A 17941-nucleotide genomic window follows, 5' to 3' on the forward strand; every position below is an offset into this window, starting at 1 on the left:
CTTGTAAATTAAAACTAAAATATAGGCAACTGAAATCTTGGAAAAGTAAAGAAACGCAAAAGCACTCCGTTCGAGACTACTAGTCTCAACCTCCGGTGTGCGATATTCATCAAGCTCATGAACCGAGAAACCTCTCTTTTTTATCTCCGATTTTAAATCCTCGATCGCATGTGCCACCTTCTCGACAAGACCAAGCAAGGGCCTTTCCTTCAGCAGCAGGCCGCACCGACAGTTTTGCACTGTTTGATTTATGGAAAACCGTTGAATTTTTCTCTGTGTTAGACTTGTCCACCCACAGAAAATCCATGTATCTCTTGGGGTGTTCAGTTTTGTGTTTCTTGGTGTAAAAAGTCTCAGGTAACCACTTTGTTGCGTGCCTTCAAAGCCAATATCGATCCATATCGCTCCGTATATATTATAGCAATTCAATGGCCACGATACAAATAGGCCAAAACACGAAGACTGAGTCAAACTCAACTCAAAAAACTTTGAACTCTAATCGAACTCTACAAAACAGGCTCGAGCTCAACCCGAAGATACAGTATCGAGCTCGAGTTTGCTTCGCTTAACTCGTTTAACTTATTTATGTTAACTTTACTTGTCTCGTTTCATTGAACTCTTAACTTGTTTAATAGGTTTCCTTTAACTAATTTAACTATCAACAACTATGTAATAAAAAATTCAAACAAAAAAAAGTGCATATTGTGTATCCAAACATCCGCTAAAAAAGCTTAGCAATAGAAAATCTCTCATTTACGACACATTTATTTAATTGAGCCAAGCCTAGTTTAAACTAGTTGTACTGTTGTATCAAATTTGATTAATTTAATATTTTAAGCATAAATTTAGAATCGAGCTCGACTCGTTTATATAAACGATTTAAAATTGAGCCTCTGCTGAACTTGTTGCCCAGTCCTACATAAAAGGTCAATATAAATTTTTTATTTTTTATTTCCTTTAAAAAGTTTAAAATTATATTTTAAAATCACGAAATCTAGGATGAAACGGTGAACGCCATAACAATATGTGTCGGCCGACATGGAAGAGACTGTGATACCAGTCCTCAAAGCAAGTCATTACTTGTGAAGTTTAAGTGAGCGACCAGTTTATATGGATGAGAAAAGAAAAATCTTGTTCCCGCTCACATAAAAAGGGAATCTATTGCTTCGGTCTTGGAGAAAAATGAAAACGAACTCCAAGTCCCAGGGCTTCTTGATTTTGAAGGCATGTTGGGAGGATTTTCTGAGAAATAAAGACCAAGAACTGGTCTATATATGGTTCATTTTCATTAAAGAAATGAAGAAAGGGGAAACATTTCTAAAGCAGCACATCCTTATAGCCATTGATTATGAAACATTTCTTCTTCTCCATCTCCTTCAACAAAGTTGATGATCACTCCCTTTGGGAAGACATCAGCTATTAATGTGCGTTGACATGATCATGGAATTGAAGCTTGCGCACAGTTGATTACTAGCAATTCCAACTTCGCCACTTGGCTAGAAATCTGCCATATATTCAAGCAGGAGATTTCTCTCATTAAAGTAGCAATAAGTTGATTCAAACTCCAATAAGATCCTATATTTACAAAATCTTTGCCAACTAAAGCGAAGGGAGCTCCGTTTCATATTTCATTCTCTCTCTTTCTTTCTTCCTCTCCATGCCAACTCATCTGGATAATTGCCTCGTCAGAGTACGACCAACCTCGAAGAGGAAGGGGGAAAAAAAAATTCAATTGGCGTCAGCAAATACGCTTGAGAGAGATAACGTCAACACAACGTTTCGCCGCACTATCTGGTAATGCTGCACTGGGTGAGCCCAAGCGGGACCCACTCCAATCCCTGACGGTGGAGATAGCGCTGCTGGTTCAGAAAGGGGCGATCCTCACGGTGGCGGCGGTAGGGAGTTGTTCGCGCTCGAACGGCGACACCGGCCAGCATTTCCCCGGGTTGAAGCCGACGACTGCCCGGCGTTGGTCGGGGGCAAATCTGCCGCATCCCATGGAGGAGGCCGGGACGGAGTTGGTGGTGCGGCGGTAGGGACCGAACCACTTGGCCTGCATGTAGCCGTTCTTGCGCCAGGGCGGGAGGTGGAGCCCCCTCGCCTTCATCGACCTCTTGGCTGCGTGGGCCACGATGCGCACGACCCGGCGGAGCTTGTCCGGCCGGCAGACCAGCACCCGAGGCAGCGTCGCTAGGATCCTGGCGTACCGCAGCGTCGGCCGCGCGATCTCGAACTCCCCGGCAAAGTCCAGCTCCACGACGTACCGTCGATCGTCCTCCGTCAACACGACGTCCATGTACTCGTAGCTCCCTCCGGCGACCTTGCCGGCCTTCTCCCATTTCACCTTGCAGACCCCGGCATTGAACCCGGCTTCCCTCAGCCGAGTCATCACCGCCCGTCGGACGGCCTGCCTCGACCCCGCGACCGCGTCGATCGCCTCCGAAACCAAGCCGTGGATCGCCTCCCTGACAGGGTCTTTTTCGTCATTGGACCTAACGAGCTCTTCGAGCTCCTCCGTCGCCTCGCTGTCGGATTGATCCTGCTCGGACGTCAAGTCGGATCCATCTCCCGCCTCCCTCTCGCAGCCGCCGTCGTCGTCGTCCTCCATGAAGCCGTGGATGAGGCCGGCGAGGCAGACGGAATCGGCCTCGTGCTCGCTGCCGCTGCTGGCGTACCCGGCAAGCCACCGGTCTGCTGCACCCCACAGCCTGGCCTTCGCCCTCTCGTCCAGTGCGTCCGTCACCTTCCTCATCTCCCTCTTCCCTCCGTAGCCGATCAAGGGCCCTTTTTCTCGCCCTCTCCCTTGTTCGCTCTCTAACCCCCAGAACCCTCTCACGATGTCCACATTTATACCAACCCCGCAGTCACCTGCTCTCTCTCGGTCTTCTCCGCTTTTCACTTCTTCTTCGCCCACAGAGTTAAAAGCGAGAAAAGAAATGGCGTTGAAGGAAAGATGAAAACGGGGGAGAAGAGAATTCTCAAAAGGATATTCGCACCGATCACCTGCTCGGCGCGGATGCCGGCGACGGAGGGATGCCCTCCCTGTGCCTCTACTTACGTGGCGGTATATCTCACCGCATCTTCCTTGTTCCAATGCCACGTGGGAAGATCTGGACCGTCGGATGCGTGATGCTTGATGAGAAGGTCTGAACCTGCCGAGAACGGAACTCTCTCTCTCCCTCTGGAGAGACTGCAGCCTCCTTAAAAGGGGACGGGCGGGGAGGATGGTTGTCCAGGTTCATTGAACTTGCCCCGACTTGTCCAGGTTCAATGAACGTGATGAAGCCGGTTCGCCGCCTGGATTCGAGCCGGTTCGGGTTCCGGTCCATACTAAATGTATATCGGTTTCACTGGATTTTATAGTGCGGATCGTTTTATATTTTTAACACGCATGCTGTTTTGGGTAGATTCTTTACTATTGATTGATTGACTTATTTATTTTATTTATTTATTTTTTTAATGAGGAAGGTTATGTTTGAACTAGCCAGGCCTCCCAAGGGTTATGCATACAAATATCAACCTCTTTTTTTTTTTCCTAAAATGAGAACTTTGTTGGAGATTTGCTAAAAGCGTATACTTGTTCTTGTTTTCTAATCGCCCAATTTTATTGGAATATTTGTCATTGAAAAAAATCTTATTTGTCTATAATATATCTTTTGTTTGTCCATAAATGTCAAAATTTCTTAAAACTGTAAATTTGATACACAATGAAATGGACCACCAATTGCTACCTGAATCAGAATCCAACCAATTTAATGTAGAAAAAAATTGGTTATATATATAAACATAAAATCAGGATCGAAAATAAGATCTGAGGCTATCAAACACTAGATGTAGCCCATAATTATCCAGATTCCAACTAGAATTCATGGTCTATGGATATGCCCTAATCTTTCTTTAATGAAGATTCTTTAAAATAATTAGGTAGTATTTTAGTTGCCAAACACCACATAAGATACTTTGTTTACCATAGACCTGAGAACACAGTGAAATCTATGTAAGGATTTGAAGTCGAATCTCCACACTTCCCCCCACCTAGGCCTCATATACGAGTTTTTTAAACACACAAAATGCACTATTAAGAAATAGATTGTCGGTTTAAATAGTAGGTCCCTTAAATTTTACATTTCAAATTATACTCCAATTTGAAATCCGAGGCAATCAGGGCGGAGCCAAGGTAGGGCCGGCTTGGGCTCTCGCCCTACCTCAACTTTGTTTAAAATTTAACCCTACCTCAACTTTGTTTAAAATTTACACGTAAATTAAAAAAAAATCACTTATTCTATATAAAAATTTTGAAAACTTATATTTCGGCCTTAATTAAAATTTAAAAACTTTAATTTGGTCTACCTCACAAAAATTTTTAGCTCTGCCCTTGAAAGCAATCAAACATACACGTAACGCACCTATAACGGTTATTGTAGAAAGGAGATTGAGAATGTACATGATTGGTGCACAGCATGTGCAAGCGCATGGCTCGGCGAGGCAAGTGATGGTCAAGTGCAAGCCAAGAGGGCCATACCTCAGCAGCATTGGCGTGGTTTGAGCTTGGTGACCTCGTGCCCTTGAGAATGAAGCTTGGGACTTCCATGTGCCCATCTCCTTTGCATGTGTGACAGGTTTTTAATCGGCAGTTTTGCACACTTTAACATGTGTATGTGTATGTATGTAACAAACTCGTGAATGACAAGTAAGCAAACACATGAGAATAAGCATGTTCATAGTCTGATACAAAGTTATATATATATATATATATGTGTGTGTGTGCGCGCACGTGTGTGTGAGAATATTGTTACTGTTGCTATATCACCCTTAAGTGTTGAAATATATGTTATATATATATATATATATATATATATATATTAAAAATATTAGTACTGTTGCCTCTAACAGCAACAGCTTAGTTATTAGATTCATTCATATGAACAATTGAAAGAAAAACATGAAAAAGAAAGACATCTTATCGTAGCTATATATTTAATTCATATGAACAAACATGGAAAAGAAAGACATCTTGTCATGTAATATTAATTTACAATTCTCTCTCTCTCTCTCTCTCTCTCTCTCTCTTCTCAGCCGTCAATGTAAACAAACTCAATGATTAAGATCATCCATGATGAGCCTGACGCTTAGACCCACCGGTTTCTTAGGAAACATAAAATAAATTAACTGTTTTTACAGTTTAAATTAACTGTTTTTATAGCAGCTATTTTTAAAGTTTAAATAAACTGTTTTAAAGTTTAAACGTAGTTTTAAATCTCTTATAACACCAAATCTTTGATATTCTAAAAACCAATGCTTTCCATAAAAGCGACTAAATTAAAAATGTTTTATTTCATTATTTTCATCTTTTATTAAAATTATTTTTTATTTAGAATTCACGGGACGTAATTTTGTAAGCAGGTCGCAGTGCTCTCTCCTCTGTGACTTTTCTCCAATCCATTCTTCAGCTGTCTCGTTTCGTTTAATATAGTTCTTTTCCAACTCTTTTTCTTTCTCTCATTCGAGTGGAACTTAAAAAAGGTTATATGGGGATGGTATACATAGTTGTCCAGATTCATTGAACGTGTCCAAAGTGTCCAGGTGCAATGAACCTACAGAACCCGTACGGGTTTATGCTTTGTTCTTGGTTCGGGTATGATTCTAAATATAAATCGGTTTCTTTAGCGTGAGAATTTCCTTTTCCTAATGGGTAGGCCGTTTTCGAAGGTTAAGTCTAATGCACTTGTAATTCTAGTAACTGTTATGCACACAAATATTAATATTTGTAATCTCTAATCTGTGAATTTTTGTTGAAAGGTTCTTTTTGAAAAAAATTTAAAAAAAAAACTAATGAAATCGTTTTGTTTTGTCATCCCCCAACTTTTATAGTAATATTTGTCATGGAAAAACAATCTTACTTGTCTATAATATTGTATTTTTTTGTATGTTAATATGTATAAAAGTTTCTTAAAACTGTAAGATTTTTCCAAATTAATTTTAACGTTTTCTGGACAAAGAAGAAATCAATTCGCAGTGACAAGGTCCAGAAATTCCTATTGAATGGCAATGTGTGTCTCACAGTTTCATATCTGAATCCAAATCCAATCCAATGTTAGAAACGAAGTTATGAGAACAATCCAACCCCCTTAAGCCACCAAGGCACAAAACTAGTCCAGGTTCATTTCGAGCGGTCATACATGTGCAAGATAGTGGTAAAGACACATGTAGTCTTGTGTGGGCAAATCGCCAGCACAAACTGACACAATAGTTATTCACATATTACTGCTCCAAAGTCAATTATTTAGCCATTTGTTTATTTGCAAACTAGTGCCCCTCATCGAAAAATGTATAACTCCACCAGTGACAGTGGCGGAGTCTGAAAACTTGGTTGGAGGAGCACTCATTTAACAATAGTTATATCTGGTGGGGCACTTTTATATATATATATATATATAATGATAAATGTTTAAAGGTACCCATTTAAAAATAAAAGAGACTGGCGTGAGCAACGCAACTGCCCACACCAACCACCATATAGCTCCGCCATTAACTAGTGGTGTATGATACGTCCAAAAAGGTGGGACCCCTATACTATGATTAAAGGTGGGACCCCTATACTATGATTGTTGGCTAAGCTAAACAAGTCATGAACAAAGTGAACCATACTGGTGAACTTATATATGTTGCAGAATGTACGTGATCGTTGCATGGCAGGCGCGTGTGCGTGGCTCAGAATGCAACCCGGGCTACTCTTAGCTGAGATTGGCATAGTTTGAGCTAGCAAGAGAGAGGTGCATACTTCAAACCTGGTTGTTTGCACCAACATAAAAGAAAATCTTTTCGTAAATCGGCTCGGCTAAGGTCAAGCCATATCTCAGCACGAGCCTAGTTTAAACCATCTTAGGCTCTTCAGTTGCCGAGGTCGGCTCAAACTCGGCTCATGTTCATCCCTAGTCAAGACCTTTGGTGCCCCTTGGTTCTACCTTTGAGCACGAGGGTTACAAAATTTGTTGGATCCGACGGATACAAATGGTGACCGAACGAACGTAAAGGATGACAACACTTTTTTTTGGTGTTATTGGATTTGATTGGTAAATTAGATCCGGCCAAATTGGCACGTGAACATCATATGGCACTTGAGGATGCATCCCTCCGCCACATGCATGGCTACGTTTTGCTCGCAATGTGGCATCCTTCCACAAACGTTAGTACGTCAATATGCATGTTTGTTTGTTTGTATGTGTAGTTACCTGAAAATAAATTTGCATTTATATATGTTACATATGCATTATATTATATAGTACTTCTAACCATTTTTTATTTTTTATTCTCTCTCATGCATATATATATATATATATATATACACATACTTGGTTTTTATAGCCACCCAACTATCTATTAAAAGTCGTTCAAAACAACATGACAGATAATTAGAAAAAAAATAAAGAGAAAAAGGTGATGTGTATTTTCGACATCTAATATTATTTCAATTTATTTCTTATTGTTTTTCTCTCAATCATCCATTTACTTCATATGAATGACCATTCATTCGCTCCTACATGTGAACTTCTCATTTCAAATTTTAATAGAGAAATCCTCCAACCTCTCATTGCATGCTGCCCAATGCAAGATTAGACGGTAGTCAAGGTAACAAAAGGAAAGCTGAAACAATGTTAAAAAAGATGAATGATTAAGAGAAAAATAAGCAGAAAGGCTTGTTAATAGTAAATGACTTGTAGAGAAAATTGGTAGCTATTAAACATTTATATGTTAGATAGAAAAGAAACAATCTCAACTCTAAACCTTTTTCAAATGACCTGTTGAACAAAAAAAAAAAAAAAAAGACAATGAAAAATATATATATAACGAAGAATTTTTGTCACGCTTTGTTTTTATTATGTTTCTTTTAATTGTCAATTGGAAAAGACAAAAAGATTATATATATATATATATATATATTTCTGAATTTGATTGTTGAGAAACTATTAGGCTGTTAAGTTTATCCATGTACGAAGATGGAGGGCGTAGACTTGCAAGGCTTAGGAATCAACAATTAGCATTTTTTTTATCTACGTTTTCAACGAAAGGCCTTTTGTCTTAAACGAAAGGTCTGTTGGTAATTTCTCTTACTTCACGCCACCCACATTTTATAAACTTCAATTTATAAAGAAAAGACTGGCCGTTTATATCACGTTTCTTTTGTGGGTTAACTAACGACTTGGTCACTGATATTTAAATCGGGGTTACTTGCCTTTATCCATTTGCTTCTTTAAAAACAAAGTTATTATCGTGCAACATATGTTCAGTGCGATGACCGACCATGGGGATGACTTTATGTATACCATCGTACATGCGCATCGTTGTTCCCCTTTGAAAAAGTAGATTAAATATTTATAAAAATGCTGAATTCTTGATTTTTAAGCCTTGCAAGTCTACGCCCTCCATCTTCGTACATGGATAAACTTAACAGCCTAATAGTTTCTCAACAATCAAATTCAGAAATATATATATATATATATACATAATTGAATGAGCTTGATATGAGAGAGAATATACGAATATCGCATTTCTCATATCCAGCTTCAGAAGCCCATGGAAATGAAATTCTGTGTTCAGTTCCACACTACGATAGAGTCTTGAATGAGAAGAAATATTTTTAGGTATGTTATTAACAAGAAGCACAAACGTTAGGTGCAGTTAGAAATGTTGACTTGGAAGCGATAGGCTTAGAGTAGAAGCGCTGCTTCTTTGAACTCCAAAACAATTTGTCTTTTCTATGAATATCCTATCTCGAAGTCAGATTACTTGCTTTTTTAAAGTCTAAAAGCCAATGTCTATTCTTTTTAATCTTGATGCTTTTGATGTTTGGGATACATCACTTGGTGCATATATAATTTGGTAAAAATCTGCCTAACTTAGTTTGCCAATCAGAGTTTCTTTTTTCGAGAATTTTCTTCTCTGTTCAACGTCATCCAGAGGCCCCTTTGCTCCAATAGTAAGAGAAGCTTAGTTAAACATGTCAAGCTTGATTTTTGAACTTGTTTATAACGTGTCAAGTGGGACCAAAATCTCGCCAACCTCGAGGGGGTTGGTGTAAGAAGCAAGTTAAGGATTGGTAAGTAATCATTGTTTGTTTTGAATCTCCACGGCACCAACTTCATGTACTGCAAAAAAAGACATTGATATGTAAGTTGAAGCATAGCATGAAGCACTTTACCTGAAACATAAAAAGTAAGTTTATAATTTAAAGAAATTGAAAGAAATTAAGTGTGGGATTTTTGGCCCTTTTGTTCGATGGTATCATGAAATACTCCTACTCACCCAACCAAAGTCAAATTCAGTTGTATGCACACCTCTTTGCATGCAACAAATGTGTAGCGGTGGGGGTACTTTTGAAATTGTTTATCAAGTACTGGACATTTCAAACTTTTTCACTTCTTCACAATTTTTTTTATTCTTTTAAAAAGTTTATTTTTTATTTTAATGAGGGTATTTTGGGTATTTCACATCCTTGTGCACGATGTTCCATGCTTCAACCAAAGTCATGTGAACTCAAATTTTTTTATTTATTGTAAAGAAGAGGGAAAATGTAAAGTTCAACCAAACTCTTATCAATATGCATGTGCCTTTAAGAGTCGTTCAACAACAGGTATATTTTGTAAGTGTTTCATAAATATGACCCAAAAATTAAACACAACATTTATGTTAGCTAAACGACCTCCTATATAAACATGGCATGATGAACCTTCTCCTTAATCTTTTCTTTGTTTCTTTCCTTCAAGCCACATGAACAATTGCCATAAATAATAAAAAGACAAAAGCTTTTTACTGCTACCAAAAGAGATTGACAAGATCTTTCTGACACTAATAAAAAACATCACATTATCTTTCTAAATATTAATGGGAGTGCATTAAATCAATGGTGTAGCTTCTAAGGAAGCTAATACAAATTATGAAGTAAGATTAACAATTTGTTTTTGTAATTTGGTTTCCCATATCATATTAGCACAAGCTTAAGTTAGTCATAAACTAAGCCAATGGGCATGCAAATGGTCGTTTTCAATTAATTTGTGAATATTGTCACCGATTTTTGTGTTTTTGAAAGAAGTTCTTCTTTCTGTTACAAATTTAATTACAAGTAAATTATGGTCAACAACAAGTTTATTGTGTTCCAATAGAAGTCAGAAAATCACTATGGCTCTAGCTATCTGACTAATAATGTCTGCCAGATCTAGCAGAAGAGCTACATATAGCCGGAGAGAACAAAAAAGTTGGTATTATTTACTAGCTATTTCTTGTGAAATCTGTCGATCTACATAACCAAAACACTGAAAATTCGTAACGATACTTTTGAAGTGCATATATAAATAATATTCATAAAAGTTTAATGATCAACAACTATTTTTTTTCTCAGCTTCTAATATTCATTTAATATGTTCAAGAAGCAACATTTTTATGTTGATTTCCATAGTTTCAGACGTGAATACATCCATGCAACAAGAGAAATTAGTTAAATAATTCAATTTACACTCCAATCTTAATTTAATATATTTTTTATGGTGTTTGATAAAGAAAGTATTACGTTCTTATGACCTGCAGTTTCCATAATGCACCATATTTCAAGAGCACCATGCTTTTGGTTTAAGAAACATAATGTGATTATATCTAATGTTTAATTATTAGATATAAAATGACATTCGTAATCACCATATTTTTTAAAAGAAAGAAACATAGGGATTATTTGGATGACACCATTATCTAACCTAGTTTTGTGAAAACTTGATTTTTTGAAAACCAAGTTTTTAATGAGCTTTAAAAAGTTGGTTTATTTGTTTGGATATATATATATATATATATTCGTTTACTTGATTTCTGAATATGAGGAGTTTAGTCGTTGGTACTTCACACGGTGACTTTGGGTCTTGAGTTTACTTTCATGATCCCCTTATTTTGTATTATACAATCTCATCAACTAGTAAAATAGGGCCACCAGAGAACCCTGCCAAGACTACAACGAGAGCAAAGTTGTTGGTTTTGAGTGGAATGAGATCCTTCATACTACATCAATAAAGAAAAAATAACCAGTAAAAGAAATTACTTAATAAATTAATTTTTACTCCAAACCTAAAATTAGAATATGCTTCCCGAGGTGAGGGGAACGCTGTATGCTTTTTCTAAAATTTAACTGTCACTAAAAAAAATATTTTATATGCCTAACTTTATGCAAGAATAATTGATTGTGTAGTTTCCCAAGGTTCGGAAATCAACTTGACTAGAGTTTTCATAAATAGCGAATGTAAACGTTTACAACATGTGCGATTTCGATATCTTTGTGTAGCAGGTGGTAGGTAAATCGCATTTAACGTGAGTTTCTAAATAATAAAATAGGACTGAACAAGCACAATCTTATTTAAATTTAAATATTAACTGGATAGACTGAGTAAGTCACATGCTAGTACTTTAGGCAACAAAGAAATGTGATGCAAATTGTGGAAAATTTTTATTAATGTACTATGAATTTTATTCAAATTACCTAAACACCCTTCATTTTTCCAAAAAAAAAAAGTTCATGTTTATAATTTCTTTTTAATTACATTTGCCAACGTGTGAATCATGATGACGAGATTTTGCGTAAATCTAAGATATTAATAGATCAGATTCGGATCGGATGTACTATTAATGACGACTACCTTTTTTTTCATGTTCATATATTAGGATCTAAAATTTGATATAAATATGAATGAAAAAAAAAAATCTATACTACATTCAAATCTTAATTTCATTTCACAATCCAATTCCAATGTCTAAATCCACATTTGAACCTGAATCCAATATTTAAACTAAATCTGAACCACATTACAATACGAATATCGGACATATGATATTTATTTAAAACTAAACTCAATCCAATCGCAAATTAGTCGGATATCATTTTCAAATGTGAATTCGACTTGATTTCTTAATCGGATGCTACATTTTTTCGTTTGCGCATTTAGATTAGATTGCGATGCATGATCTTAGGCAGGGGCGTAGGGTAGTGTGGGCAATTGCCCACACGGACCCACAAAAATTGATTACTCTTATATTGAAATTTCATAGTTGTTTTTTAAATTTACATACACGTTCCCCTTAAAAATCTTAAATTATGTAACTAGTGCCCCTTTGTTGAAAATTTTCTGGCTAAGCCCCTGATCTTAGATCCGTTCTGCTGCTTCTGTTAAGTTATAATCTAATTCTATGACACTAAGATGGATTAGAACAGTCTGGATATTAAGTGCCAATTTTATATTTTAAAAGAAAAACATACATTCAAATCACAATGTTATGAGAGATCATGCATTGTGGTAAGAGTTTTAGCCAATCCTCATTCTTCTCTTGCAGTTGGTTGCTGGAAAATATTGAAGCTCGCAAGGGTTCCATAGCTGGCATAATTCATACTGGTGCCGTGAGGACATGAGTTGCGATCTTTAAGAGATTAAATTTTCATGAAAGCAGTGGCAGAGTTATGTGGGCAGTTGCCTTCAATTTTCCTTCATTTTTACATTAAGGACTTTTAATATTTACTTTGTTATATATGTAAGTGTAAAGTATAAAAATATGTGAATTAGCGTCCCTCCAGACAATTTTTCTGGCTCCGCCAATGCATGAAAGCAACTTGAATCAAAGCATGTTGTATACTAAATTAGTGTTCATAAACAACATATTATCATGTCTATATTTTGTTTAAAATAATTTTTAACAACAACTTAAGTGGTTTTGGTTTTTCGTCCCTGACCTATGGAACTTAGGTTCATTGTCATTTTCACAACAACTTGAACTACACATCTGATCCTACCTGAGTTGCCAATATATTCAAGAGAGTAGATTAACAGCCTCATAAAAGTATCTTATGCCCCTGACGTAATCAGGTGAAAAGGGAGGCAACCGGTCGATCTCAACTCGCTAGTGGCTACATTGGATCCCATTCTAATTCATCTGTGTCGCTAGTTCGAGTACCACCCAGCTGAAAGCCGAAGTCGCTTCGAGCCACCTGGCCATTGTGCTCAACTAGAAAAATGAGACCTAGCTCAGTTTTTTATGCCAGCACAGAGAACTACAGGTAAGCAAATTCACTTCCATATTGGATTCATTCTTTACACACACACAAGGAAAGAGAGGGAGAAATATATATATATATATATATATATATATATATATATATATATATATATAGAGAGAGAGAGAGAGAGAGATTGATAAAAACCAGACACTTAGGTTAGATATAAAAACCAGACTCATTGATTTTTGTCAAAAAAAACTATTTTAAATAAAATATAAACATCTTAATATATTTGTAAAGACTATTTTGATATAAAACATGATCTGATCCAAGTTTTTTTAATGAAAAATGTTGATTTTTTTATTATCTTGTCATCAGTGGGCTGGTCATTTTTTTTATTGTAAAAATAACATTAAAGTTTAACAAATGATCAGTTTAGTATGTGTTTTGCATCAACTCATTGTTAAGATCATATCAATAAGGTGGTTAGATTGCAAAAAAAAAAAAAAAACATTTTAAAAATCAAATCAAAGTTTAAAGCAGAACTCGAATGCTAGAAGGAAATGGATTATGGCCTTCCATGGACGCCAGTTCTTCCTGCCCTTTCCTCATTCATGGGATTAATCTGTCTGCCAAAGGGTCTTGTATGTGCAGCTTCTGTGGAGTTTCGACATTCTTTCTTGCTCGTGGAGTTCCGATTTCATCTCTTTCTATCTATCTAGGTCCTCCACCATGTCTTTGCCGCTTAGCTTCTGTTTGCAATTCCCTTTATTGCTAGAAGAGTGCCGAAGAGGAGCAAACCAATGTTTTCTTCTTCCTTCAACGTTTTCTCTTCTTAAAATCATGTGTGCATCAGCCGTGGTGTTAACATCTTCGTCTCTCTCTCACAACTTCTGTTTGTAGTCGCTGCTATTACAAATTGTTGACACCTCGGCTGCACTATTTTAATTAAGTGTACCTCCGGCTCCAATAATATAAAATTCTAAGGTGAACAAAGGATTAGTTTTTACAAGTGCTTACTTCTCCTACCCCTTGGATGAAGCAGGAGCCACCATTGTTGCTTGCCGTCATCCTCCTCTCTCATTTTGCCGACTGTGCTGTTTCCTCATCCTCTTAATTCGCCGACTGTGTTGCCGTTCTCTGCACCATCGGCAGCTAAAACCGTCGGACGCTATTTGGGTGTTCGGCGGTCGTTCAGAAACAGGGAAAGGGATATGTAATTAATCAGGTTTATGGGATATGTAACGTATGTAACTTTGGAAATATATTATTAATGAAAGCTTTTAGAATGAATTACATTCAGCATTTATTCTTTGACTGAAATAAGATCTATATCCATTTAGCTTGCATTTTAATGTTATTGAGATCTTTTATGTTTAGACGCATAGGTTTTATCTGTCCGATTTGTAACCTATTAAAAGAATTTAACCCATAGAGGGTTTATATATTAAAATTCTAGCAATCTAATGTTGTTTTCATCAACTAAGTCATTTCTGTTTTTTAAATTAAAATTTTATACTGTGAAACATAAAAGGAAATTGCAACTTGAGTTTTATTCCAATTCCATTTTCAGGTGAAATTTTGTTTTTGTTTGATTCTATGATCAAAGCTACAAGACATCAAGCTCCCTAAGAGTAAGAGAACCACATTTTTTTATGTAAATATCATGAGTTTGGATATTTGAAAAAGATAAGTAGTTGTGCACTGAAATCAACTTTTAAAAGACACTCTTCAAAATTCATTTTTTGTCGTCCAAACAAAAACCAGGTTTTGGTACCAAAACACATTAAAATAATTAATTGGTTTTTTACAAAACCAAATTTTCACAAAAACCATTTTTTCAATGTACCATCGAAAACGCTGCCTTAGTGTTTCATGTGTTCCAAAAGACGTTGCGTTCCTGTCACCGATTGCCTTCGTAAGTCCACGCTATCTAAGGCAGAGAGTTCAAGACTCGCATTGCATTTCTCTTGGCACAATTTGATAGAGATTTATGCAACTCGAGCTTTGCATATAGTAAAAAAAATTTAATGTAAAGGAACAAATAAATATTACCCTTTTGAACCATGATTTGGTCCTCCACCCCTTTATTACGAACCCATATCAAGATACTGTAAGAAAATAATAGAAAACGCAGCATGAAACACAACATTTATGTGGGTCATCATTTCCACATTCCTGGAAGTTTTCTCTACTTCCATGTAAATGTGATCACAGTTCACGAGCCTTTGCTAGATGCTCATATATGTGATCCAGGAATCCAGATTCCAAGTATTTCCATTCTTGAATCTTAGATCAAGTGGCACCTTGGATCCCAATCGGCTTATTTGAGTAATACAACAAATGGAGAAATGACTTGGCAGTTCATGTATCAATTCAGGTATGTTAACAAAACTCAAATTTTAAAATTCTCCAATCTGATTGGATTCGGCAGTTCTCTGTATACTTTTCAAAAACAATTCGATTGAATGTCAGAGAACGTTACTCATGAATTTTTTTCGCAAAAACATTCTTGCCAAGTTTACATTGATGCCGGTGAACTCCATGAGAGCTCTCCAAAAGAGAAGAAGAGGAGGCTCTTATTCCCTGAGTCATTCATTACCTGAAAATTTTGTAGGCAATCGCGGAAAATTCTGCGTTGGGAAGAACGGAAGAGTCAGCTCCGGTTAGAACAGCAAGCCTCGCGTCTGCCACCTTGGGGCAAGTCCAGCCTCGTCCCCTTGAGCTGCAGCGTGGGCTTCACAACCACCGGCGGGTCGTCGTCGGCGGTGATCGTCCGGTGGGTGACGTTCATGTATATCTGCTCCAGCACCGTGAGGAACGCACTCTCGACATTCGTCGCGTCGAGCGCCGACGTCTCGAGGAAGAAAAGGCCCTCCCGCTCGGCGAACTCGCGGCCGGACTCCGTCGGCACCGCCCGCAAATTCTCGAGGTCCGACTTGTTTCCGGCGAGCATAATCACGAGGTTCCGGTCGGCGGTGGCCCTGAGCTCCTCCAGCCACCTCTGCACATTATCGAAGCTCCTCCGGTTGGCGATGTCGTACACGATGAGCGCTCCCAGGGCGCCCCTGTAGTAGGCGCTGGTAATCGCTTTGTACCTGGTTTCGGCATTTTGGAAGGGGACTCAGGGACAGATTTGGAAATCCCCACCGCTTTAGTGCGGCAGTTCCGGCGATGACTTCATCATCGTCGTGTTATACTTTCCTTAAATGACGACGATACCCTTCTAATTATAACCTTAGAAAAACGTCAATTCGTTTTGGGTGCTTATATTAAATATATTTCTCTATTGTCTTGGAAAAGATAAGCAAATTATGACTACAAACGTGGAGAAATTAATTCAAAAAGCTGATAGATCCATAAATTCAGCTTAATCAATTTAATTTATTAATCAACATAGTGCAATCCGGTACCAAGGCCGTTCACATTCAAAGGATTCAATGTTTGGAAGTATGTGGTGTTTTATTTTATTTTATTTTTAGGTCATAAACGGCTTAACATTCTATATCTAGTTGAAAGATATACCATTGCTTCATAGTTTGAATTGATAAAGTATCCTTTTAGAGAGCATTTGAAGGTTTGAAATTTTGAATAAAAAATGATAATTCCTCTATTCAAACTAGATTGAAATCAAAATTTTAAGTTTAGTATCTTAATTTTGGAAACAAATATCTTGTTTGTTTAATAATTTTATTCAAAATATATATATATTGATTCTAAAATTTTATGATTTTAGGTACACCAAAACCCCTTAAAATTTGATGTGGAAGGCAGTTTTCTCTAAACAAAACATTTAAAAAACCAAACAGGTACAAACGTGAGCGCTCACACGGTCCAATGAGCAGGAGCCCCACTCGCAATTGCGTACCCGGACCCGAAACCACTTGACCAGGCGGGATCGGACAGGAAAGTCATTGTGGAAAAGGAAATGCCCTTTCGCGGCAAACGAAGAAAAAGACAGAGTTGAAAGCAGTGCCTTAGCTTTCCAAATGACGAGAACACCCTTGACGGTCAGACACACTCCACCACTAGCCACCGCATCCCATCGGCGGCGATTCCTTCGGAGGTCAAGATCGTCGCCCCCGCTCTCCAAGGGTCTCGAGTCCCGACCCGACTAATTCCGCCTTTCCTCGGGGAGAAGCGGTTCCTCGGGAGAGCGGCTGACGACGACCAGAAGAATGCGGACTCTCTTCGTGGAAGGAAGAGGGACGCCGGTAGAACATCGGCCGATACAGTAAAGAAGGGAGCAGAGTAGAGAGAAAGGTGGGTTGGACATGGGGTTTCGTTCGTACCTCTCCTGGCCGGCGGTGTCCCAGATCTGGGCTTTGACGAGCTTCTTCTGGATGAGGAGGGTCTTGGTCTGGAACTCGACTCCCACCGTCGCCCTGCAGTCGTCGCTGAACTCGTTCTTCGAGAATCGGTTCAGCAGCTGCGACTTCCCCACCGCCGAGTCCCCGATCACCACCACCTTGAACACGTAGTCCATTCCCCACCCGTCTCCTCCGTCCCCCTCGCTCTCTCTCCTCCGTTGGCTCCGCCGGAGTGTTCCGTTTTCTCCGCTAACCCTATTGTTTTTGGGTCGGCAGAGCGAAGGGTGTTTCAGGAACTTCACTTACTTTAGAGTAGAGCCGAGGAGTGATCAGGTTTTTTCAATGTACCCGCAGGTTTTGCGGTTGCCACGTGGACGAACGTCATTCGTTGTAGGGTCCGCAGAAGAAATCCTTTTGATGCATGCCGACAGCCGGGGGGCTGCCGTTCGTGGACCGGACCGATCCGACCCGATCTGTTGATCCCCGACCGGGAGAAGCAATGGCAGAGCTTTAGGTGAGCAAGGGGTATTAATCCCACCGCTCGAAAAAGGCCCGAAGGCCCTTCCATTCCCCCTGCCTCCGGGGTCCTGAGCTGCGTCGATGTCAGCGA

General features: G+C 38.4%; 2 protein-coding genes across 2 annotated transcripts; both read right to left on the reverse strand.

Moving 5' to 3' along the window:
* Positions 1 to 1374: 1374 nt before the first annotated feature.
* Positions 1375 to 3157, reverse strand: LOC116251182 (uncharacterized). Its single transcript, XM_031625295.2, has one exon. It carries the CDS (start codon positions 2750 to 2752, stop codon positions 1865 to 1867), a length of 888 nt encoding a protein of 295 aa, XP_031481155.1. The 5' UTR covers positions 2753 to 3157; the 3' UTR covers positions 1375 to 1864.
* Positions 3158 to 15143: 11986 nt separating this feature from the next.
* LOC116251384 (ras-related protein RABA4d-like) lies at positions 15144 to 17587 on the reverse strand. The gene is made up of 2 exons (XM_031625613.2): positions 17314 to 17587; positions 15144 to 16119 (listed from the first exon to the last, which is right to left on the reverse strand). Exons 1-2 carry the CDS (start codon positions 17505 to 17507, stop codon positions 15678 to 15680), a joined length of 636 nt encoding a protein of 211 aa, XP_031481473.1. The 5' UTR covers positions 17508 to 17587; the 3' UTR covers positions 15144 to 15677.
* Positions 17588 to 17941: the final 354 nt, after the last annotated feature.

The sequence above is a fragment of the Nymphaea colorata genome, chromosome 3 (genome assembly GCF_008831285.2).
Source record: "Nymphaea colorata isolate Beijing-Zhang1983 chromosome 3, ASM883128v2, whole genome shotgun sequence".
NCBI lineage: Eukaryota > Viridiplantae > Streptophyta > Magnoliopsida > Nymphaeales > Nymphaeaceae > Nymphaea > Nymphaea colorata.